Here is a 24,517-nt window from a genome sequence, read left to right as displayed (position 1 = left end):
GCCCCATGCTGCCTGCTGTTTACAGGGACCCAAACAGAAGTAGCCTTTTAGGGGGGTTAGGTTTGAAAACACCACGTTCATCTTTAAATAACCGGACATTAGGACATGGCCATCAGATGCCCAGAACCCCAGGGTCAGGAAAGAGCTCAGAAAGCCAGGTGCTTGGCTTTTTCCTTTAAACGAGCCACACAGTTCACTTTCAAACAATACGGCAACAAAAACATTTTTAAATGGCAAGGTGTTTGGTTTCAGAACCATACATACACTGAACTGTGAACTGGAATTAAGCCACATTATGCAATATAAAAAAAACAGACAAACAATTTATGACCTAAGGTTTTCAACTCATATAAATATTTGCTTTAAAAAAAAAAAAACTATTTTTAAAATCTGAGGTGCTTGTTTATAAAATCATGATTTCGAGTACAGACATTCTATATTTCCTGTAAGTGAAAATCGAGTCTGATAAAATCTTCACTGTCTTTAGAATCTTAAACACGTTACTGAAGCGTAAACGACATCTTGGGATAAAAGAATTTTTTTCAAATGAACACCATTTATGCGTATGGCGAAGGTTATCTTTGGAAAGCCGCTGATTAATTTTTATACTGTTTCAACAATTTCCTAATGCTTCCTATTTTTAACCAGTGGTTTATTACAAGTATTAAGTAACAGAACTAAGAATAAAAGCAATTTTAAGATGTCTAATAAACAAACCATGAGCACGCACACGTAAATTACACTACCGTCTACACATTCACAGTAAGGACTTGCTCAGGGCTCATCACACAGGTCCATTTTAAAGGGGAAAACGTTTTTTAAAAACCATACATGTTTAAAACAGACTGTGAAGCAGGCTCCCTTGCTGCCTTTCAGGGCTGCAATCTCCTGAAAAATGTTTGTGAATTCTCAGAGAACCAGAAAGCCACTAGCTGGGAAACCGATCCACAGGGTAAGAATTTGACAACTTTGAGAAATATGTCTTAAGATTTGGCTTAACTGGGTGGAAAAAAGAACGACAACAACAAAAACTTAAAAGTAAAAATGAGAACATTCCACTACACACTGTGTTGTTCTCGTCAGGTGCCTTGAAGTCAATTCCGGCTCATAGCAACCCTACAGGACGGAGTAGAACTGCCCCATAGGGTTTCCAAGGTTCCAACCTTTACACCTTTCTCCCGCCACTACATATTAAAATAAACTAAATGTTGCCACATGGCATACTTACCAGAAACACAGGCAATGAAGAAAACTTCTAAAAATAAATATCCCCGGGTATCTAATATGACGCCAGCAATGATGGAAACAATCGCCAGTCCCAGGTTCTGAATGGACTGCATGCTGCAGACATAGAAAACACGTCACTTTCAAAAGTCTTCATGCACAGACTTTACTGTAAATATTAGTATCTGTAAACCACATACTGCTAGTGTCTTTCTTACAAATTACCCCAATAAGTATCATTCTAACCTGATTTTTGAGGAAAATCAGACTTTAAACAAGGTCTAAAAAGACCACAACTCTATCTTATATGAGCTCAAAGGCAGGCGCCGTACCTTATCGCTGTGTTTCCAGAAGTAAGCCCAGCTCCTGACACCAAAGAGGCACTCAGATAACATATGCCCCTTTAAGAAATAAGGAACCCCAGGGGGTCAGTCAAAGAATCTCCCCAGATCATGCAGGAGTTCCCGGGGTCAGTTCCCAAATCTGACATTCACCTCAGCCTCAATGCTGCCTGTTGCTTATGAAGAAGCTATGTACACGTGACTGCACATATAAAAAAAAAAACACATATATAAATTAAATCTACATTTTAGGTGAATGATCGGAGGCTCAAACTGCTGAAGAACTGCTACGGTTGACCAGTTAAAAGAACTCTCCAAAAAAGGCAGACAGTAGGAATTATCAGGGCAAAGGTGGAGATTCTCGAACTTTGAAAAAAGCTTTATCTAATGAAACTTGGCCTTAATGGAACAGGAGCCCCAAGTACTACGTAAACGGCATAAAAACATCAAAGCAGAGTTAGGACTAAGTCTTCACGTTGTCACCTGTAACCAGAGGCAGTTACAAAGAAAAGGAAGAGCCGTCTCTGTGACAGCAACAGGATGGTCTCTGCAGTCTTCTCGTCTACTTAATTTTTAGGATGCTTTTTTTTTTTAGTAACCTAAGAGCTGTGTTTTAGACTGCATTCCCAAACCACACTTCCAAAAAATAAGGAAACTTTCAAATTACTAAAAACAAAACTTCAACTATAAGGCGATGTGGCTATAACAGCAGGGCAGTCATTTTCTAAAGCTCTGTGTTATCTCCCCCACGTGTCTGTCAGGTTGTCGTCCTGTGCGGGCTTGTGTGTTGCTGTAATGCTGAAAGCTATGCCATCAGTATTCAAATCTGTCTTGGAAGAAGTACAACCAGAATGCTCCTTAGAAGCAAGAATGGCGAAACTACATCTCACATACTTTGGAGATGTTGTCAGTGGGGATCAGTCCCTGGAGAAGGACATCGTGCTTGGTAAAGTAGAGAGTAAGCAAAAAAGAGGAAGACTTTCAACGAGATGGACTGAGAGAGTGGCTGCAACAATGGACTTAAGCATAATGATTGTGAGGATGGCACAGGATGGGGAGTGTTTCGTTCTTTTGTACACAGGGTCGCTATGAGTCGGAACCAACTTGACGGCACCTAACAACAACAACATATGTTATCTGGCAGAACTTAAACCCTTTAGAACAATTTTCTTAACATATTCTTCATATTTTGGCTATTAAAAAAAATTGACCACATGAAAGAGAGTTTAACCCAGGGTCCTGATATTCTCAGTTCCAGGCAAGGAGCAGATGCATATTTCAGATGGAACACAATAAACGTGCTTATCCACTTGGGAGCCTGATCTCAGCAGGAGTCGCCCGAGACTGCTTCTCCCCACAAATCCCAAACACACCCTCCAGCCCTTATCACTACTACCCCAGCCTTCACTCAAGCCCTTCTCACTCCCACCAGGAGAATTAGAACTGATGTTCACCAGGCCTCTCTGCCACCAGTTCTTTCTCCAGTTATCTTGCTTAAAATACCAAATTAATCAAGTTATCCCTGAATGAAGATTATTCTGACCTCTCTCTCTCTCTGACCTACCCAATCGCTCTGTCCAGCTCCACCCTCACCATTTCCCTGGATCCCCACCCACCACCGGTGACCAGGCCAAGTCTGTCCACACTGCAGGGTTCTGCCGTCCCTCCACCCATGCCTTCCCACCTGTCTCCCGCCCTCACCTGTGGGGGGAACTCCTATCCATCTTGCCACCTTAGCTGCCTCTGCTGTGAAGCTTCCCTCGGCCCCAGGCAGGCAGTCACAGCCTCCTTGTTCTCACACACCTCTTACTCCACAACTGTCTCCACTAGGGGCTGTATGCTCACATTCAGGGGGCCTTGCCTCGTTCCACACAGAATGCACTCAACACCCTGCTGCGGAACAAAAGCAGGGGCCACCTCAACACCAACCTTCTGCTTTTGGGGACCAGAAACTAGATGTCAACTTTTCACAGAGAAGCTCTGAGACCAACAGGTGGTGGGACTGTAATCTCAGCTATCAGCTCTTGTGGTTTTGATCTAGGAATGCGGCCAGCTCTCTTGCTGAAGGCTTAGAGCCCTCTGTTGCCACACCTTAACTTGAATAGATTAATGGATTTTTCCAGTATTTCCAGGTTCAGAGCTGTCCCAGACCTGAAGATGACTAGATTCTGGAGACCTGAAGTGTTAACTGATAACTGACACAGCAGAGAGAGACATTATATGATCCATGGTCAAATACTTACAAGCCATACGCAGTCCCCAGCTGGTGTTCAGGAACTACGTAAGCCACCATTGGCCATAATGCACAGGCGAGCAACGAATAGGAGACACCCATGAGACACTAGACAAAGCAATACAGAAAAGGGCACAAAAATGAGGAAGTCTTACATCAGCCAGAAGGAGACCTTCCCGTGACGCAGATTATCAAGAGTGGCGTAACAACAGATACGTAAATATTCACGCAAGTTTTATTACAATTAAGCTAAATCTCATATCCATAATCTACTAAGGGGTTCTGGCCCTCTCCACAAGCACACCTCTAGTGACAAGACCCACACGCACCACCTTTACCATTTTCACTTGTCATTGTATTATACGCGTAAATAACTGGCTGGGGTCCAGGTGCAGTCAAGGGCCAAGCAAGCTAATAAAGCTAATTTGCAGAAAGTTACTCCCCACGTTTCAGGAAAGCTACTCTCCCAGTATGTACCAGGAATTACAAATCCAGCAGCCAAGGCAACATCAGGCCGAAAACCCACTATCCACCATCTAGGTCATCAATACGAAACCGGAGAGCTACTGTTTGTCAAACGTCGCCTAACTCTCTATTTAAAAAAAAAAAAAAAAACCTTTGTTTAAATTAAAGTAACACATCCTTCATACCTATCATATTGACAAAAATTAAAATATCACCCATGTCCAACCCCGGTTGTGTAGTGGTTAAAATGCTATGGCTGCTAACCAAGGGGTTGGCGGTTCGAATCCACCTGGCGCTCCTTGGAAACTCTGTGGGGCAGTTCTACTCTGTCCTATAGGGTCGCTATGAGCCGGAATCAACTCGACGGCACTGGTACTGGGTTAATGTCCAATACTGACAAGGATACTAAGAAGCGGACACATTCGTATACTACTGGTAAAGCCATAAATATTGTTAAGGTTAAGGGCTCGCCTGCTAACCAGAAGACAAGCAGTTGGGATCCACCAAGCTCTCCTTGGAAACCCTATGGGACAGTTCTCCTCTGTCCTGCAGAGTCGCGATGAGTCGAAACTGACTCGAAAGCAACGGGTTTCTATAAATCATTTACGGTTACGTGAGCAGCAATTTCACAGACCCGTCAAGATGCTGGTGTGTAGGCTTTGCTGTAGATTTCTACTTCCAGGCATTTGTCCTGCGGAAATCCTCATCGAGTGCACAAACACTGCGCTCAGAGACATGTCTCTGTCCAACAGGTAAGAAATACAGCACTTCGGCCCGGTGGTCTGAAAACCACATCCTGAGCCACACAAACTATATCAATTCATTACCGTTTTTTGATCTGTTAAGAGCCCAAGAATATAAAATCAGGGATCCTGGATCGATTTTTTTTTTTTTTTTTGCTACCTATCATGTAATGGCTTCTTTTTAATGAAATGCAAAGGGAAAAAGGAAACTAATAAGCATTTAGGTCTTTATAAGGCTATTTTATTTCAGGTTTGAGGTTACCCTGAGTAAGACAAATGAGATAAGAAACACCCTATGCATTAATAAATTTATACTTTTAAAATATTTATTTTATAGAAATTAAGATCAACCATTGCCCTCCCCATTGCCGTTAAGAGCCAGCTGAGCGTGCCCCCGACGTGGCCTTCACAGCACCCTCGCTGAAGCCCTGAAACCCGAGACATCACCGCGTACCTTACCATAGCAATCCAGGGGTTCCACAGCGTAAAGGCCAGCATCACGTGGGAAACAAAGGTGGTCGCCACCGCACACAGAACCCAGATGATGTTCTTTCCTGTTTTGTCCACCAGAAGCCCAAATACTGGGGACAGGGGAGCAGATATGACATATACCACACTGCCCAGAGAACAGATGAGATACTTAATGAGATACAACAGATTTAAAAAAAAAAAAAAATTCCAGCAAGTACAGAACACTAGGCAACACAAAATGCTCACTTAATTGAACATTGTAAAACGCTCTCCCTTCCCAATCACCGGTCAAGGTAAATATAAAACATGAAGGGCAGTATAAGATTCTTTGGTTTTCCATTAACGCAAAGACAGTCGCTCAGGATTCAGGTCCCGTAAGTCTTGGATTTCATTCACAGCAAGGATATTAAATCACATCACATTCCTTTTCCTCTTACAACATCTGGTTATAATTAAAGACCCCACAGTGCAATAAACACTTTCGGAATTAATGAAGTACCTGTTAATTGCACTTGCTGCCTGGGAGGAAAATTTGAATTTCTCCATAAAGAAAACTCTAAAATTGAAAGAAGAGAGACCAAAGTAAGCACCTGAGAACCAATGTGTTTTCATGCAAATAACACACATTACACATTTTTTTAACGGTGCAAATCCCCTTCATTATTTCTGTGTGTGAGCTATGCCATGTGCATTGTGTGTGTGTGTGTGTGTGTGTGTGTGTTATTTATGTGGGCACACTATTTGCAAAAATAAGGTACTCTGTTTTCAAAATTAAAGGCAAAATAAAAATAATTCCAAGTTGAGTAAATAATTCTTTCCTGATATCATTTTTCCGTCTTTTTGATATTCATTTTCAAGTAACCTGCTAAAGCTTCAGTGTTTATATAAATACTTCCCTACTAAACAAAACATGATGATGCCTTTTTTTTTTCCTTCTTCAACAACCAATACACACAAATTTTCACAAAACTAGATGTATTAAGACTTGCTTCCTTTCCTTCAAAGTAGTACTGGACAGGCGTTCTCTAAATAATAAATAGGGTTCTTTTCTCAAATTATTTAAAATTATAAACTGAATTTAAAGGTTAGGGGTGCAAAGATGCACCCCCACAAACACACTTACACACATGCTGTTCTGTTCAAGCAGCTGGCAATGAAAATGAAGAGAGAATGAAAAGACGAAGCTTTGAACCCTGAATCTGAGTCTGGCTGCAGTACAACCCAGTACTTGGAGATGTTCCCCCCACACACCCAACCCTGCCACAGTTCAGTGTGAGCCTGTCTCCATTCTACACGAGGCTCCCTAATCACAGAGTACAGAGGAAATAAAAAAAAAAAAAAATACTAGTCCAAAATCAACTATTAAAACAAATCAATATTGTGACTTAAAAAACCACTAGGCACGTCTTCTGAAGAGTAATAGAAGTTTCACACCAATACTAACCCTTAAGTTAGGAAGGTGAGTGGTATCCCAGGATGAAAAACAACTCCTGTGTAAATATAAACTATATCCAGAGAACATGATATACTGCTAAACCGATACGGCACATAACATTGCATTTATGTGATTGAGTTCATATAATTTAGCCAACAAACATGGAATGCAACAGAATACTCACTTCCCGAGTCCAATAAAAGGAAACACCACCACATAGTAGGAGACGCAGATGATAAATATGAGCCACAGGGGTAAAGAGAAGTCTTTCACGTCAGTGAGCTTAATAACTTCACCTTACAAGAGAAAGGGTAGATGCTGTCAACATAATTTTAATATCTAAGGGGCTTTCATCTAGTTAAGAATTTTTTTTTATTCATGAGGTTAACCTTTGCAATTCAGTTAAAAAAATACTTTTCTCGGTAAGTTACTGACACATAGTTACTGGGATAACTGAAGAACACATGAGCTTCTATACCTCAACAACAAAAAGTCTAACAACCCAGCTGAAAAACGGGCAACGGACTTGAAGAAGAAATACAAACAGCCAAGAAGCACATGAAGAGATGCTCGATGCTGTTAGTCATCAGGGAAATGCAAATCAAAACCACAATGAAATGTGTTACTCATATTTTTACAACAATAAAAATATACAAATAAAACTTAAAAAAAAAAAAAAAGAAACCAACAAGGAGATGCCACTTCACATGCACAACGGTGGCTATTATCAGAAAAATGGAAACCAACAAGTGTTTGTGAGGGTGTGGAGAAGTGCGTGCGAACACTTGTGCATTGCTAGGGAGGGTATGAACAGTTCCTCAGAACGTCGAACACAGAGTCACAATATGATCCAGCAATTTCACTCCTAAAAGAATTTCCCAAAAGAAGTGAAACTGGGGACTCAAACATACTTGAACGCCAATTTCATTGCAACATTATTTACAAAACCCAAAATGTGGAAAAAACCCGAGTATCCACCAACAGACGAATGGATAAACGTAACGCGGTCCATTTATACAGCGGAGCGTCACTCATTCATAAAGGAACAAAGTACTAACACACACTACGACGTGGATGGGCCCTGAACACGTTATGCTGAGAGAAGTCAGTCAGACACAAAAGGCCAAATATCCTATGACTCCACTCATGTAAAATATCTAGAGTGGGCAAATTCGTGGCGACAAAAAGCTGTCAGTGGTTACCAAGGGCTGGTGAGAGGCAACGTCGGGGGTATTGCTTAAGGAGTTCTGTGCTATTTGGGTGATGACAAACATCTGGAAGTGAACAGTGAGACGCCTGTGGGACATGGTGAATGCAATTAATGTCACTCGACTTACACTTAAAAAGTCACAATGCCAAGTGTTTTGTTACATGTATTTACCACAACGGAATTAAAAAAAAAACACCAGCAAAAGCAGAACTAAAGATTTATATCTACCACTCCCGGGAAAAACAATCCTTTGCAAAGACACAACCCTGCGTGATCTGGATACTGCCACCTGCGTTTCAGGAAGAAACACGTACCCCAAAATTAAGACAGCTGGATGTAGGATTTCTAAAGAAAACAAATATGTATAAAGCCCCCACTGGGTTTACCACCTCGCGTTAGAAACTTCTCTCATTGTAAATCACCTCAAAAGGCTGTAATTCCCCAGTGTGCTTCGTTTTTGTTTTTTCAGTTTAGACTGACCTGTTTTTCCTTGCTCTTTATGAAGGATTCTTTCTGCTCTCTGATCCAAGTAAGCAAGGGCCAAGGCACAGATTAGTGAAAGAATACACGTTACGCCTCCTGTAATTAAAACAGAGAGAGAGAGAGATTTTTAGAGAGAATCAGACCGAAGGCTCTCCAGAGCAGCATGTGACAAATGCAGAAAACTGAGCCATGGGAAGGGATGGTGTCTGAAGACACACACAGTAACGCCCACGGGACTGAAGCACTCAGATGGCAGACACTATCACTATAAGAAGGCTGGAAAATGAAGGAAAAAGACAAGAACAAACCAGTCCAGTCCTGTAACACAACACGGACTGGGGGAAGCTGATGACACGCTAAGAACTTAGTCCTCGTTTCAGTCAACAGCATTTCTAAGCACCAATCATCCAAGGAGGCCAGGGAAAAGGTGAAACAGGAGGCTGAGTCTGTAACCGCCCCATCCTCCTCCTGCTTCACGTCTAAGACTACAACCCTGGCGCCTATCCTCTGCGGCCCAAAGGGCCCATCCTCGCGTGGCACGGCTCTCCGCCTCTCCTTCCTCTGAGTATTCAGCATTACTCACTAATGCTGACCTCATACCACTCAAGTGAATCACAGGAGTGAACAAATTTACCCTTCTCAAGAATTTTTAAGGGAAGACTATAAATGGAGCTTTAAGTGGCTGGCGTAACATGGTCCAGATGAAAAACCACTGAAATGAGAGTCAGGAGACATGGGTTCTAGTCCTGGCACCAACGAGGGGAATGATCTTGGACACAGAACTTAGCCTTTCGGGACTTCAACGTTCCCATTTAGAAAATAAGAGACTTTGATTTGCCCAGGTCTTCCTCTGGCTCTAAAATACTAAAGTTCTCCATTGTGTGTGGAACTGGACAGAACACTGGGAAGCATTTGAGAGTGAGGAAGGTTTTAAGTAAGGTAAAGGATTAGAGAGGAAGGAGGAAGAAAGAAAGAGTCTTTAGGTACAGGTCTGCCTTTTTAGGATTACTTCTCCACTGTTTCCTTTCTACCAGGCTGTATCAAGGGATTATAGGGAACAAAACCAAACCCACTGCCGTCAAGTCGATTCTGACTCACAGAGATCCTATAGGACAGAATAGAGTTACCCCACGGTGTTTCCAAGGCTGTAAATCTTTATAGCAGACTGCCACATCTTTCTCCCTCGGAGCAGCTGATGGGTTAAAACCTCTGACCTTTTTGGTTAGTAGCCGAGTGCTTTAACCACTGTGCCACCAAGGGAACAACCAAACCAAACTCATTGTCGTCAAGTCAATTTCGACTCATAGTGGCCCTAGAGGACAGAGTAGAACTGCCCCACAGGGTTTCCAAGGAAGGACTGGCAGATTCCAACTGCCAACCTTTCGTGGTTAGCAGATTTTTTGGTGAGGAGGTCTTTTTTGGTCAGCAGGCCTTTTTTGGTCAGCAGACCTTTTTCCGTCAGCAGACCGTTTTTGGTCAGCAGACCTTTTTTCTAGCAGCCATAGCTCTTAACCACTGAACCACCAGGGCTCCACAGGGAACAAAGGATATGCAAATCCTGGGCACACAGCTTTCACCCCACCACTCCAGGTCTTTCTAGGGCCCTGCAGGAAGCTGTTTACACACCAGAGACTGACAGACAAGTACACTGCTCAGAGAAAAAGCACGGCTGGTGAATCTAGAGGGCCGCACACATTGCTCAGTCACCTACCCAGCAGCGAGTAACAATGGAGCCTTGGCTAAGGGAACTTAGGGACAGAAGGTATCAGTCCAGTCTCTGGCCAAGTACCCTCCACTTTACACAAGAGAAACCTAAGACTCAGTAAAGTCCACTTCCTTGTCCAAGATCACAGAGCCAGTTAGAGCCAGACTAGAAGCCAGGCTCCTGACGCCCAAATTAGCGGGCATTCGACCATGTCCCATCACCTCTGACTTCTACAAACCCTAAGCCCTATATACCTACTGAGTGAAACTGACCAAAAGAAAACAATTCCACCTTCTGCTACAGATCATTAATTTACATTTCTAAACTCCCAGAGCGCTTTCAATGAGTACTCACATACACTATTTCACCTGCTCATCACAACAATGCTGAAGTAGACAGGCAGAGTAAGATCTGCAATTTTAAGGAAGTGAAAATTAAAATACAGACAGGGCAAACGATCTGTTCTTTCTAGTTAAGTCAAAGAACTGGTGAACCGTGTAGGCAAAGCTGTAAGTGAAGTAGTCCAGCATCGATTCCAGCAGAGTCCTTCCCACTCTGCCAGCACGCTTCCGGCGACAAGCTTTCAGGAGACAGGAGACGTGGGCCATCAGGGCTCACTCACCGATCATAAGTGTGACTCCAAGGGTTGTGTGACCGGCAGAGCCCAGCGAAGCTTCCACCTTGGAATACAGCCATCCCATGAGGTTCATGTTGACCGTACTTCCCTAACAGAGAGGAAGAAGTCAACAGAACACTCAATTACGTATACCTTGCTTTGTTCAAAAAATGGATCTCAGGTGACTTAGAAAAATATGTATAATAGGATCCCCCTTGAATAGCATATCATTTTTTTGTTTTTAAACCACTATAAGGAAAAAGGAGCCCTGGTGGAGCAGTGGTTAAGAGCTTGGCTGCTAACCAAAAGGTTGGCAGTTCGAATCCACCAGCCGCTCCTTGGAAACCTATGGGGCAGTTCTACTCTGTCCTACAGTGTTGCTGTGGGTCAGAATCGACTCAAGAGCAACGGGTTTTTTTTTTTTAAAGAAAAAAGTAGCAAACTAAGATAAAGCCACAGATAAAGGTTACTACACAAAGATGTCAATTTACAGAAAATGCTAGTAGGCAAAATAGCATAGCTTTAGAATGTCCTAGAGCCAATGAGTCCGAATCGACTCGACGGCAATGGGTGGGTTAGAGCCATAGCAAAAAGGACACAGTGAGTTACCAAACTCACAGGGTACCTAAGACAAAAATACACAAGTAACTCAGAAAAAGCAGTTTCTCCTGGTATGGAGACCTGCAAGGAATTCCTCCTCCATCTAAATGGCATGGTGTAAGTCACAGTAGATAATATCCTCATTCACTTCTATATTCATCCAGCAATTACATGCTGGTCTCTGTTCTAGGTATTGGGAATGTAATAGTAGCACAGTGGTTAAGTGCTCAGCTGCTAACTGGAAGGTCGGTGGTTGTTTGAACCCACCACCTGCTCTACGGGAGAAAGATGTGGCAGTCTGCTTCTGCAAAGATTACAGCCTTGGAAACCCTATGAGGCAGTTCTACGCTGTCCTGTAGGGCTCTATGAGTTGGAATCAACTCCACAGCAATGGGGCTTAGTTTGGTTATTACAGGCCTGTCACTGTTCTAGGCATTGGGAATACAATAAAGAACAAATCAGAAACATTTCTAGCTCACATAGAGTTCACATTTCACTGGGGTAAAGAAAGTAAAACACGTAATATACTAAACAGTCAGAAGTGTATTAAAAAGCAAGAAAAATAAATCAGGGAAGGAGAATACAAAACTGGGAGTTGATCCTCTCATAGCCCACAGATGGAGAGACAAAGTTTGCTAGAAGGATAATGTGGAAATGTGTCTCAACAAACCCTAACAAATTCTCTGACTCAGTAATTTCATCTAGCAGCTTTTAGCCTAAGGAAACAATCAGAAATGCAGACAAGTTTTGCAGAAAAAGCGTCTTACTACAGCACTATTCATAATAGTGAAAAATTAAAAAAAAAGAAAAACCTAAGTTTAGAAAAACACAGTATACTGCCACTAAAAATGAAGCCTTCAAAGACCAGTAAATAGCATGAATATGTTTCTAACATGCTCTTAGGGAAGAAAAAAACAAGTATAAAAAGGGTTGCACCAAGAGCTCGAACAGCTATTTCTCCTAGGATGACAGGCGGTCGATGAGCACACGCCCAACGTCACTGGCCAGGGAAACACCAATCGACAGAGCAATGAGATACCATTGCATCCCCACGACGGTGGCTGTTACCAGAAAAACAGAAAGTAACAACTGTTGGCAAGAATACGGAGAAACTGGAACCCCTCAGCCACTGCTGGTGGGAACGTAAAATGATGCAGCTGCTGTGGAACACAGTTTGGCGGTTCCTCAAAAACTTAAAACGTAGAATTATCACATGACCCAGGAATTCCACTCCTAGGTACATACCCAAAGGTGGGACTCACCAATGTTCACTGCACTGTTATATTCATAACAGCCGAAACACAGGGAGAAAAATAAACCCAAGTGTCCGTCGACAGATGAATAGACAAATAAAATGTGGTACATACATACATACAATGAAATATTACTCGGCCACAAAGTGAAATGAAGTTCTCATACCTGCTACAACGTGGAGGAATCTTGAGAACATTATAGAGTGAAATACATCAGACACTAAAGGACAGATATTCTATGATCCCACTTTTGTGAAGTATCTAGACTAGGCAAATCCATTGAGAGGCGAGTTTATCAGGGGTTACCAGGGGCAGGGGAGGGGGCAGTGGGCAGTTACTGGTTAAGGAGGACCCATTTTGTTTAGGGAGATGACAAACACTGGCAAATGGGTAGTGGTCACGGTTGTACAACATGGCGAATAGAACTACATCACTCGATTTACACGTAAAGACAGTTAAAATGGAAAATGTCTTGTTATATATATTTTACTACACTAAATTTTTTTAAAAAGGAATTACGGTTGTCATTTATTAGTCTTTGAAAAAAATATTTTTTTAAACAAGGATATTTGCTACAGTGTTAAGTGAGAATCTGGGGCACCGAGCATCAAACGTTAGAATCTGAGAGTTGGGTGGTGGATACGCAGGACTTCACGATCGTATGTTTCTGCTTGTTGCTGTAATGAAGCACCACAGACTCAGTGGTTTAAAACAAGCTTATTATCTCACAGTTCTACAGTTCACAAGTCTGACCCAGGTCTCACTAGGCTAAAATCAAGCAGTCGGCAAAGCTGCGTTCTTTCTGGAGGCTTCAGGGAAGGATCTGTTTCCTCGCCCCTTCCAGCTGCTAAAGTCTGCCTGGCATCTTCCTCCGAAGTCAATGCCAGCAACACAGCATGAAATCTTGATTTTTAAGGGCAAAGATGAAAAACAAAAAATCTCTACTCATGGGACTTTACGAGGAAAAAACTAACAGAATTTAGGGCTGCCAAACCACCTTACAGGTTACATTAATAACAGCATGCTGTTGTCTCCCTGGGTGCCCCCTGATCAGACCCAACCTGGAACCATGACCATTTCTAGGCTCCAAACGCTAGGAGGAGTACTGGCTTATGGAGGTATGTCCAGAGAGGCCTGAGCTCCGTGGTGAAGAGGCAGGAAACCACGACACATGGCTTAACAGCTACAGGAAACGAGCAAGAACTTAAACAGCAGTCTTCAAATAGGTAAAGCGCTGTCACAGGGAGAAGGGCAACGTAACTGCAGAGGGCAAAGCTGGGAGCAATCATTAGCAGCCACATCAAGGTACATTTCACCTCTGTACGAGGCTGAGCTTCAGAAAGCCACAGCTAAAGCAAAAGTCGATGGGCTGCCTCATCACAGAACAAGCATCTCCCAATCAGGCGATGTAGGAGCAGAGCCTGAGTGACCACATGTGAGGACTCTGCAGAGATGCTGAAAACAGATAAGAAATTAGGCAACAAAACCTACAGAATCCTGTCCAAAGCACAGATTCTCAGAACCAACAGGCATTCTGTTAGCCATTAGACTGTCCCCTACCTGGAATAAGGTTAGAACTGCCTTAAAGTAAGGTAAATGCTACACTCTATTCTAGAGAGAAACAGAAAAAATCGACACCTTATTTCCTAAAATACTTAATTTACCACTCCCGCCCCCCACCACACACACGCCATGCTGTGATTTTTAAGGGATAACTACAAGATTCGATCTCTTGCTCCCTATTTAGCTTCATTACTTTTATCAGCATACTTACAATTCTGGCCATGCTAAGCTGGAGTCCAAACACCAGGTTTAATTCTTTGCCTTTAAACCAACTCACAGCGTAGGTGTTCTGGGCCACTGCTAAGGACTCCCCGCCAGTTCTAAAAATGAACAGGAAAGGAAAAGTCACAGCTTTTAAACAAATACCACAGTTAAAGGAAAAGTCGTAGCTTTAAAAAAAAAAAAAGTATAATTAAGGTAATAAAAACAAAATTAAGATAATACAAAGTGTTAAAACATGGTCCCGAAATTTTTTACTAATCCTCTTATCAACGCGTGGGCCCTAGGTCCCCTCCCCCTGAAACTAGGTGGGCTGTGACTGCGTCAACTAGCTGATATGGTGGGAGGGATGCTGTGATTTCACAGGTATAAAAGGGCACGTGCCTTTCACTCCAACACTGGCACTTGGAGCCCTGAGCCACCCTGTAACACGACCAGCTACCCTGAGTTCGCCACGCTATGAGAAAGCCAAGCGCACGTTCAGGTGCTCCAGGCAGCTGCCCTCGTCTTCAAATCACCGAAGTCCAGGCGCCAGACACGTGCATCTACAAGCCTTTAGATGATGCCAGTCCCAGCCTTCAGTGAGTCTTTCCAGCTGAAGCCCCAGACATCACGGGGCACTGACAAGACACCCATGCATGCCTGTCCAAACAGCTGCCCCACAAAGCCCATGAGCACAGTGAATGGTTATCTTACACGCGTTTTGGGGAACTTCAATACGCTGAAATAATGACTGTCATGGCGACCCCACGTCTGCAGAGCAGATCTGCTCCACAGGGCTTTCGAGGCTGTGACCTTTCTTCCAACGAGCCTCTGGGTGGGTTCAAAGCGCCAACCTTTCCATTAGTCGTTGAGCATGTAACTATTTGTGCCACCCGGGTCGCCAGGAGGCAGGATTGACTCACTGGCAGCTGGTGGTGCACTTACAGTAGCTGCCAACAGCCAATACAGGGAGTCTGGCCTGCTCTGTGAACACACAAATTTACACTCTTCAGGCTAATACATAAGCTCTCCATCAATCACCCCCCAATTCACCTTCCATGCTCAACGTTCTCTTACCTCCTGGGTTTTAACTTTCCTTCAGTTAGTCTCCTGTACTCACCACTGCCCCTCCAAGCTTCCAGACAGGATCTTCCCTTCCTCCATATCCTACCTCTGAACCCTCTTTACCACTTAGTTCGAAATATTTTCCTGCTCTCCTACTAACCTGAATCCTGTAGACTTCTACCAAGGCTACTTCCACCGTGAGGCCATTAGTGACCACATTTCCCTCCCTGAATTCCTTTCAAATTTTCATATACATTTTGTTCCCTTCTCTCTTACTTAGCGCTCTCTTGGGGTATGTCACATATGCCCACGTGTCCCTGGGCCCCGCGGAAAGCGTGAATAAGCTATGCTTTTAAGCTGGAGCCTGAATAAGTTCTGCTGTCTGCACCCCTCAGGGCAGGAAGCCCAAGGCTGAACTCAGAATGGGCTAACTGAGCAGATGCTGACACCCACGGAGAGCAACCAGCCTTTGGGTACTCTGCTCATGCGAGCCTCCTGAACAGGTTCCAAAATAGACCTGCACATCACCTACTAAGGAACAGTGAAATGTCCATGAATTACCAACTCAGGACCTGACAGTCCACACGCTTTTAAGTGAGGTTTAAATCATATTCTTCAATACAACAGAGCAAGCAAAAACTTCTAGGAAAAATATCACATTTCTGGAGAATTACTGAATATTCAAACTCCACACAGAGTTAACTACAACCACTCAAAATTTTTGCTTATTTTAAAAGAAAATTAAGACAACTGAGAGTATGTGGCTTATGCAGATGTGGCGAGATTTCAAGGATTTGAAGTAATTCTCCAGAACAATTTTTTTTCTAAATCCTTAATGTATTGATAAACTCTAAAACAGTAATACGTTAGGACAAATAAAATTATGCAGAACTTACCCAAATATAAACCTTCCAAATTCCATCAGCCAAAAGGCATTAAATATTCCACCCAGAGCAAAAACCACCTAAAAGGCAGAATTCTGCTGTCAATGAAAAAGTACATTCCAGGTATTAAAGAGAAACAATAATAACTCATGACGAATCACACCCTCTACATTAATTTTAATATTCTTCCTTAGTAAGTCTATGAAATCAAAGCATTACTGTTAACCTGTCTTGAGGCTTAAAAGAGAATTATGCATTATACCACACGGCCATTTGTGGGCCCTGCTTAATTACATCAGGTATTCATTAAACACATCTTTGCTGGTGGAAGGAGACAAGAATTCAAAAGCCACTGTCACACAATCCATGAACAGTTTGGCCTTCCTTACCTGTCCAATGCAAACAAAGCAGCTAAAAATAATGGTGCCCCATCTGTCAGAGAGAGAGAGACACACACACACAAAGAAAACGGGTATGAGTTAAGACTACATTGCCGTTAATTCAATTACCAAGTCCTTCAGTAATATTCACCTTGATGCTTTTTACCACCCTCTGCGTTTCCTCCAAGGAAAGAAAAATGAAGTGCTGGTCTGCTTCGGATGTCAGCAACTTCCCTGACCTGCACAAATGAATGCTGACCTACAGAAGTCTAGACTTCCTGCAGGGATTCTAGTCTTCAGTAATGCATATGCTAAATTAGTCCACTGTCATCTCTTAAACAAGATTTATCAAATAATCTTTAAGAAATTCCCAAGGTCTTAAACGCTAGCAAGCAGCCATCTAAGATCCATCAATTGGTCTCAACCCACCTGGAGCAAAGAAGAATGAAGAACACCAAAGACACAGGGTAATTATGAGCCCAAGAGACAGAAAGGGCCACATAAACCAGAGACTACATCAGCCTGAGACCAGAAGAACTAGATGGTGCCTGGCCACAACTGATGACTGCCAGGACAGGAAACTCAACAGAGAAATCCTGATGGAGCAGGAGGGCAGTGAGATGCAGACCCCAAATTCTCATAAAAAGGCCAGACCTAATGGTCTGACTGAGACTAGAAGGACCCCAGAGGTTATGGTCCCTGGACCTTCTGTTACTCCAAGACAGGAACCATTCCCAAAGCCAACTCTTCAGACACGGATTGGACTGGACAACGGGACAGAAAATGATACTGGTGAAGAATGAGCTTCTTGGATCAAGCAGACACATGAGACTATGTGGGCATCTCCTGTGTGGAGAGGAGATGAGAGGGCAGAGGGAGTCAGAAGCTGGCCAAACAGACATGAAAACATAGAGTGGAGAGAAGGGGTATACTGTCTCATTAGGGGCAGAGCAATTAGGAGCATATAGCAAGATGTACATAAATTTTTGTATGAGAGACTGACTTGATTTGTAAACTTTCACTTAAAGCACAATATAAATTAGGGAAAAAAAGTTCTGAGGGTCAAAACTGTAAAATATGGAAAATCTTTGTAAAACTTTTATTAATAGTTTAGGGTTGATTCTAAAAATTCCAAATTAGATAATTTTAAATGGTTATAATTCTTGACAGTGAAAAGCTATTTTTAAAAGAACAAAAATCAACCATGTTAATACAGCTACAGATACACCTAACCTAACATACTACAATCAACATCTAATTGATCAATAATGTGGGAGCCCTGGTGGCGCAGTGGTTAAGAGCTCAGCTGCTAAGCAAAAGGCTGGCAGTTCGAATCCACCCACTGCTCCTTGGAAACTCTATAGGGCAGTTCTACTCTGTCCTATTGGGTCGCTAGGAGTCGGAATCGACTTGATGTCAACAGGTTTGGTTCGGTTTTTTAGAGTAATAAAATGCCAGCATAAAAAGACTTCTAAAATGTCATCTGAGTAAACCCTGCTTCTGAAACTCAAATCTCTCTCAAGATCTTTGTGAGATGGCCACACCACATTCCAATGGATGTTCTTCAGCCCTGGGAAAGCCACTATGATCCCTAGGTAATTCACATCACCTCCTGTCGATGTGATCGAGCACAGTCTTCATCACACTAAGTGGCATCTGTTCCCCCGAAGTTTCAAGCTAATTCTATACCTTGGAACCGAGCCAAAAGAAACTGAATTCTTCCTTCATGCTCTAACTCTTCAAAACATTTTCAAGTTAAGCCCCAAGTCTAAGCACTGACAGGTTCTTCAATCCTTACCCACCTGGCACGGTCTGAAGACCCTTCATCATCTTGGTCTCTGTCTACCGAAAATATTCCCAGTCTATATCCCTCTCACTGTCTGCACTAACAACACACACAGAACTGCAAGGATGAAAAATGACAAAGTTTGCAATGTTATTCCTTCCTCAGCATCTAACGGGAGTGGTCAAAAAAGGTCAATGCCCAAAGAGAGGCAGAAAACCTCACTGAAGCTAGGGAGGCACGCACTACCTACATGCCAGGTACTTTACATTCATCTCTCATTAACTCCTCATAACCACCATAACAGGCAGGAATTATCTTCTGTATTTTACCATGAGATAACTGAAGCTCAGGAAGTCATACAGCTTGAAGGTGGAGCAAGTGGCAGTAATGAGATTCAGACCCTGCTTTGTCTGACCCCCAGTGTGGGTACAATCTACCTCCAGAAAACTGAGTTACGTTCTTCCATCCACATTATTTACTAGTCCTTACCTCAAGTAAACTACTTTAGGAGATGCCAACCAACTTTCAAAAGCCAACTCCAGAGAGAGATAAAGATCATGGGGAAAAAAAGCAAGAACACAGATTAGCACTACTATCGATAGAGAAGTTTATTCAGTTCTTTCTAGAAATAACCTTAACTTAGTTCTGTACTTTCCTAATAATCAGTTTTTACCCATAAGTAAGATTTTTCTCACGCTTACCGTATTCCAAATACTCGGTCTATCAAAAAGCCACCAAAGAAACACAGAACTACATTGGGCCAAGAATACCAGGCATAGAGCAGCATGAACTTCGTGGTATTCACCTGCATATCCTGCACAAAAAGAAGATAAAACCACTGTTTGCAAACACATTCATCAACTTACAAATCAAAGCACAGCAATCTAAACTAAGAAGCGGCTGCATTAATTCTTTCTGTGCAGAGCAGGGGTTTCTTAGCCGTTTGTAAGTCACTAACTGCTCTGAGAAGCTCATGAAAGCTACGTTGACATGTTGTTTCAAGGGCCTCATGATCCCAGGCTCAGGTGCCCTGTGACAGATCCCCCACGACACCTGCCTGTATCGTCTACATTCTCATTCCCTCTCTGCTACCTGTAATGGGGGCTCCTCCCACATAGAAACGGATAATCTTACGCCATCCTTATCCCCCACCAACACCTCCCCCGTTTCCTTCCCATTCTAGAATGCAAAGGGCCAACCTACAAATTTCTCCCTGTGCAAGTGTAAAAAACTATACAAAGAAAAAAGACTATTTAAAAACCCATGAGTGTAAATATTAAATACATTTTTTACAATGCACAACCACAGAAATACTACTGACAGGACAGTCTTCTGCAATCAATATCCACACTTTAAAAAACAAATAATGACAACCACATATTTAGAAGTCAAGAGCTATCCCATCAAATTACTTTTCATTCTGGTGACCAAGCAATGGGACAGTGAAATGCAAACAAAAATCTGCTAATACTGCTGGGCAATACTGTGGAAACAGTACGTAATTACGCACCTAAGGAGGGAAACAGTTCAAAGTCACACGTGCTATTACTTAATCCTTTGTGGCCACTCACTCCAACTCAGATGTTAAAGTGGAGTCAGTGGACAATGTTTTCAGGCCAGGCAGCCTGAAAGCTCAATGGTTAAGTCTGCTCCAACGTAAACAAAAGAAATACAGGCGAAATATTAACTTACCCGTTGGATCTGAGTCTGAAGGGCAGCAGGATTATCGTAGCAAAAATAGCTACCTAGAAAAGGGAAGAGCAAATATCATATAATAACACTGTCCTTATAAAAATGTCCAGTTCTGATGACTACTCAAACGGTGACTTTAAATGCTTACACTAAGGGCTCGAGGACTCACATGAGCCCTTATCCGTTAGGATTTTCTAAGTTAAACATGCCAAATCATTATCAAATTCTTAGCGTGCAGATACAGTAAATATTGGGAACCTGAATTAAGAAGTTAGTAATTAACTGTTCTTCCATTTTAGTTTTACACTTCACACCCTACTGTTCTTTAGTATCTTCATCAAGCTGTTACATCTTCCTCATTTAAGAGCTACCAGTACACACGCTAGGAATTTTACAAACATCTTCGGCAGTTTCCTCGTGAGTTTGATACATAAGAGCAGAGGAATGGACTCTAGCTATTCTAACTAAACCAGAACTTGAAACAAGACTTACAACTCTACAAAAAAGAACACCCAAGATCAAGTAATTCAATGAACACAAAAATGATGAAAATTAAACTGAGAATACTAAAAGATCAAAATAAAACATAATAATGTATATTAGGACGAGAACGGAGAGAAGTTGCGAGAGGGTTGACATCATGCACTCAAATTTATTTTAAAAGTAATATAACTGACAGGTTCTCCGGTAGGCTACAAGATAATACCGCCTCCATTCCTCCACTAACTCTATTCAAAAACGCATTATCAGAAACTACCGGTTCAAAGGAAAGACAACTGTCATTAAATAGATAGGAATCTGGCTCTGAAACCCAAGCAGGTAACCAGAAATTACGAAAAACGGTCTGTTTTTTATGATTGAATAGGGACAATCTGTTTAAGTGCTTTGGTGGTGCTATTCTTGTCTTTTTGTTTGTTTCTAAATTCAGCAACTTCTGGCTCCAGCTTTACTAGCTTGTAAAAGACATCCACTACTTGCTTTAAAGCTCTTCTAAAAAAGAAAACACAGAAAGAATTATTAAGAAGCCAAAGCATCCCTCATACCTACTTATACATCCCAGTGATACCACAAAAGTTGTCCACCTGTGTCCTTAAAACTGCTTATTGCACAGGTCCCAACTGCCCCCCCTGGAAAACACGATTCCCTTCGCACCAAACTAATACTGACATCGCGGTAGTTGCTGAATGTATAAAAAACTGGAACACAGGAAGATGCTGTAGAAATTATTTCAGAAACTGCTCTCAGAACGATCGGATTTCGTAAGTCAACCTCCCACCGCCAAGCTTATCATGTACCCCAAGCCAGAGTGGTTGCTTCAGAGCGGAAGGGCAAGAGAAGCTCTCTGAAGCAACCAGCAAGCCGCATTCACACATCTTCCCGAGTAGGGTGAGAAACATAAAAGACTGCCAACGAAATCATTTACATTTTTTTTTTTTTTTTAAAGACTAGGGCTTTTTTTTTGTTCCCTTGGAAGAGGAGTGGAAACCCTGGTGGTGTAGTGATTAAGTGCTAATCAAAGGGTGGGCAGGCAGTTCGAATTCACCAGGCACTCCTTGGAAACTCTATGGAGCAGTTCTACTCTGTCCTATAGGATCGCTATGAGTCGGAATCGACTCGACGGTTCTGGGCTTGGTTTGGTTTTGTTTTTTGAAGAAGAGTAGGGGCATTGTGTTCTCAGTTCCTAGATTCCTCCCCAGCAAAAACTGCCCTAACAGAAGCTGTGGAGGTCTGGGCCTGATCCTTCTCTGCGGCTCCCGGGGCCAAGGTGGCAGAGGGAGACTCGCCGGGCGCAGTCCCCGGGGGCCGAGGTGGCGCAGAGGGAGGCTTGCCCAGCTCAGTCCCCCAGGCCGAGGTGGCGCAGAGGGAGGCTCGCCCAGGTCAATGCCCGGGCCCCAGGTGGCGCAGAGGGAGGCTCGCCGGGCTCAGTCCCCGGGGCCGAGTTGGCGCCGAGGGAGACTCGCCGGGCGCAGTCCCCGGGCCGAGGTGGTGCAGAGGGAGGCTCGCCGGGCGCAGTCCCCCGGGCCCGAGGTGGCGCAGAGGGAGGCTCGCCGGGCTCAGTCCCCGGGGCCGAGGTGGCGCAGAGCGAGGCTCGCCGGGCGCAGTCCCCGGGGGCCAAGGTGGCGCAGAGGGAGGTTCGCCGGGCTCAGTCCCCGGGGCCGAGGTGGCGCAGAGGGAGGCTCGCCGGGCTCAGTCCCCGGGGCCGAGGTGGCGCAGAGGGAGGCTCGCCGGGCGCAGTCCCTGGGCCGAGGTGGCGCAGAGGGAGGCTCGTCCAGGTCAATGCCCGGGCCCGAGGTGGCGCAGAGGGAGGCTCGCCGGGCGCAGTCCCCGGGGGCCCAGGTGGGGCAGAGGGAGGCTCGCCGGGCGCAGTCCCCCGGGCCCGAGGTGGCGCAGAGGGAGGCTCGCCGGGCGCAGTCCCCGGGGCCGAGGTGGCGCAGAGGGAGGCTCGCCGGGCGCAGTCCCCGGGGGCCGAGGTGGCGCAGAGGGAGGCTCGCCGGGCTCAGTCCCCGGGGCCGAGGTGGCGCAGAGGGAGGCTCGCCGGGCTCAGTCCCCGGGGGCCGAGGTGGCGCAGAGGGAGGCTCGCCGGGCACAGTCCCCGGGCCGAGGTGGCGCAGAGGGAGGCTCGTCCAGGTCAATGCCCGGGCCCGAGGTGGCGCAGAGGGAGGCTCGCCGGGTGCAGTCCCCGGGCCCAGGTGGCGCAGAGGGAGGCTCGTCCAGGTCAATGCCCGGGCCCGAGGTGGCGCAGAGGGAGGCTCGCCGGGCGCAGTCCCCGGGGGCCGAGGTGGCGCAGAGGGAGGCTCGCCCAGCTCAGTCCCCCGGGCCGAGGTGGCGCAGAGGGAGGCTCGCCCAGGTCAATGCCCGGGCCCGAGGTGGCGCAGAGGGAGGCTCGCCGGGCGCAGTCCCCAGGGCCGAGGTGGCGCTGAGGGAGGCTCGCCGGGCGCAGTCCTCGGGGGCCCAGGTGGCGCAGAGGGAGGATCGCCGGGCGCAGTCCCCGGGGCCGAGGTGGCGCAGAGGGAGGCTCGCCGGGCGCAGTCCCCGGGCCCAGGTGGCGCAGGGGGAGGCTCGCCGGGCGCAGTCCTCCGGGCCCGAGGTGGCGCAGAGGGAGGCTCGCCGGGCGCAGTCCTCCGGGCCCGAGGTGGCGCAGGGGGAGGCTCGCCGGGCGCAGTCCCCGGGCCCAGGTGGCGCAGGGGGAGGCTCGCCGGGCGCAGTCCCCCGGGCCCGAGGTGGCGCAGAGGGAGGCTCGCCGGGCGCAGTCCCCCGGGCCCGAGGTGGCGCAGAGGGAGGCTCGCCGGGCGCAGTCCTCCGGGCCCGAGGTGGCGCAGAGGGAGGCTCGCCGGGCGCAGTCCTCCGGGCCCGAGGTGGCGCAGAGGGAGGCTCGCCGGGCGCAGTCCCCCGGGCCCGAGGTGGCGCAGAGGGAGGCTCGCCGGGCGCAGTCCTCCGGGCCCGAGGTGGCGCAGGGGGAGGCTCGCCGGGCGCAGTCCCCGGGCCCAGGTGGCGCAGGGGGAGGCTCGCCGGGCGCAGGCCCCCGGGCCCGAGGTGGCGCAGAGGGAGGCTCGCCGGGCGCAGGCCCCCGGGCCCGAGGTGGCGCAGAGGGAGGCTCGCCGGGCGCAGTCCCCCGGGCCGAGGTGGCGCAGACGGAGGAGAGGAGGCCCCGCGGCACCAGCGGGCGCGGGGCGGACCCCGGGCTCTCCGTCTGCCCGAGAGAAGGCGGCGCCCTCGGCTATCAGCCCCCCGGCTATCAGCCCCCCGGCTATCAGCCCCCCGGCTCACCGAAGCCCAGGAAGCACATCAGCGACAGCACTAGGAGCCGGTGCGCCAAGCGGCTGGGGTCGCAGAGGGCCGGCAGCGCCCTGGCGGCCGCGGGGACCGCTCCGCCGGCCTCGTCGGGACCACCCGCCAGCAGCGCCCGCGCCTCCTCGTCCTCGTCCTCCATCCGGCGCCGGAGACGGCGGCGGGACCCGGGCAGACGGCGGGCAGACGGCGGCCACAGCCAGCACCGGCCGCGGTCAGGTGACCGCAGCCGACACGTGACGCAGACGCAGGGCACGCTCACGTGAGCGGCCGTGATGGCGTAACGGCACGCTCGCGAGGGAGGCGGGCCGCGCGGTGCCTCAAACTTCCGGACTCTCCATCCGGCCGCTTCGCCTCCCTGCTGACAGGAACCGCGTG

General features: G+C 46.1%; 1 protein-coding gene across 3 annotated transcripts in view; it reads right to left on the bottom strand.

The window, feature by feature from the left end:
* Positions 1–24,296, bottom strand: part of MFSD1 (major facilitator superfamily domain containing 1) — a 31,389-nt gene extending 7,093 nt beyond the window's left edge. For 2 of the 3 annotated variants that reach the window (XM_064275652.1, XM_064275653.1), the window contains exons 1-13: positions 24,119–24,296; positions 20,351–20,403; positions 19,360–19,472; positions 16,882–16,924; positions 16,505–16,572; positions 14,554–14,662; positions 10,933–11,035; positions 8,603–8,701; positions 7,097–7,208; positions 5,977–6,033; positions 5,466–5,622; positions 3,809–3,906; positions 1,229–1,341 (exon numbers count right to left, since the gene is read on the bottom strand). In XM_064275652.1, the coding sequence (XP_064131722.1) occupies positions 1,229–1,341; positions 3,809–3,906; positions 5,466–5,622; positions 5,977–6,033; positions 7,097–7,208; positions 8,603–8,701; positions 10,933–11,035; positions 14,554–14,662; positions 16,505–16,572; positions 16,882–16,924; positions 19,360–19,472; positions 20,351–20,403; positions 24,119–24,281 (1,288 nt within the window). In that variant the 5' untranslated portion in view covers positions 24,282–24,296. Of the gene's footprint in view, positions 1–1,228; positions 1,342–3,808; positions 3,907–5,460; positions 5,623–5,976; positions 6,034–7,096; positions 7,209–8,602; positions 8,702–10,932; positions 11,036–14,553; positions 14,663–16,504; positions 16,573–16,881; positions 16,925–19,359; positions 19,473–20,350; positions 20,404–24,118 lie in introns of those variants that run through there. The other variant, XM_064275654.1, reaches the window with a different exon arrangement.
* Positions 24,297–24,517: the final 221 nt, after the last annotated feature.

Source organism: Loxodonta africana, chromosome 23, assembly GCF_030014295.1.
Source record: "Loxodonta africana isolate mLoxAfr1 chromosome 23, mLoxAfr1.hap2, whole genome shotgun sequence".
Classification (NCBI taxonomy): domain Eukaryota; kingdom Metazoa; phylum Chordata; class Mammalia; order Proboscidea; family Elephantidae; genus Loxodonta; species Loxodonta africana.
Note: the sequence above shows the minus strand (reverse complement) of the source record. Positions and strands in the feature narration are given on the sequence as shown.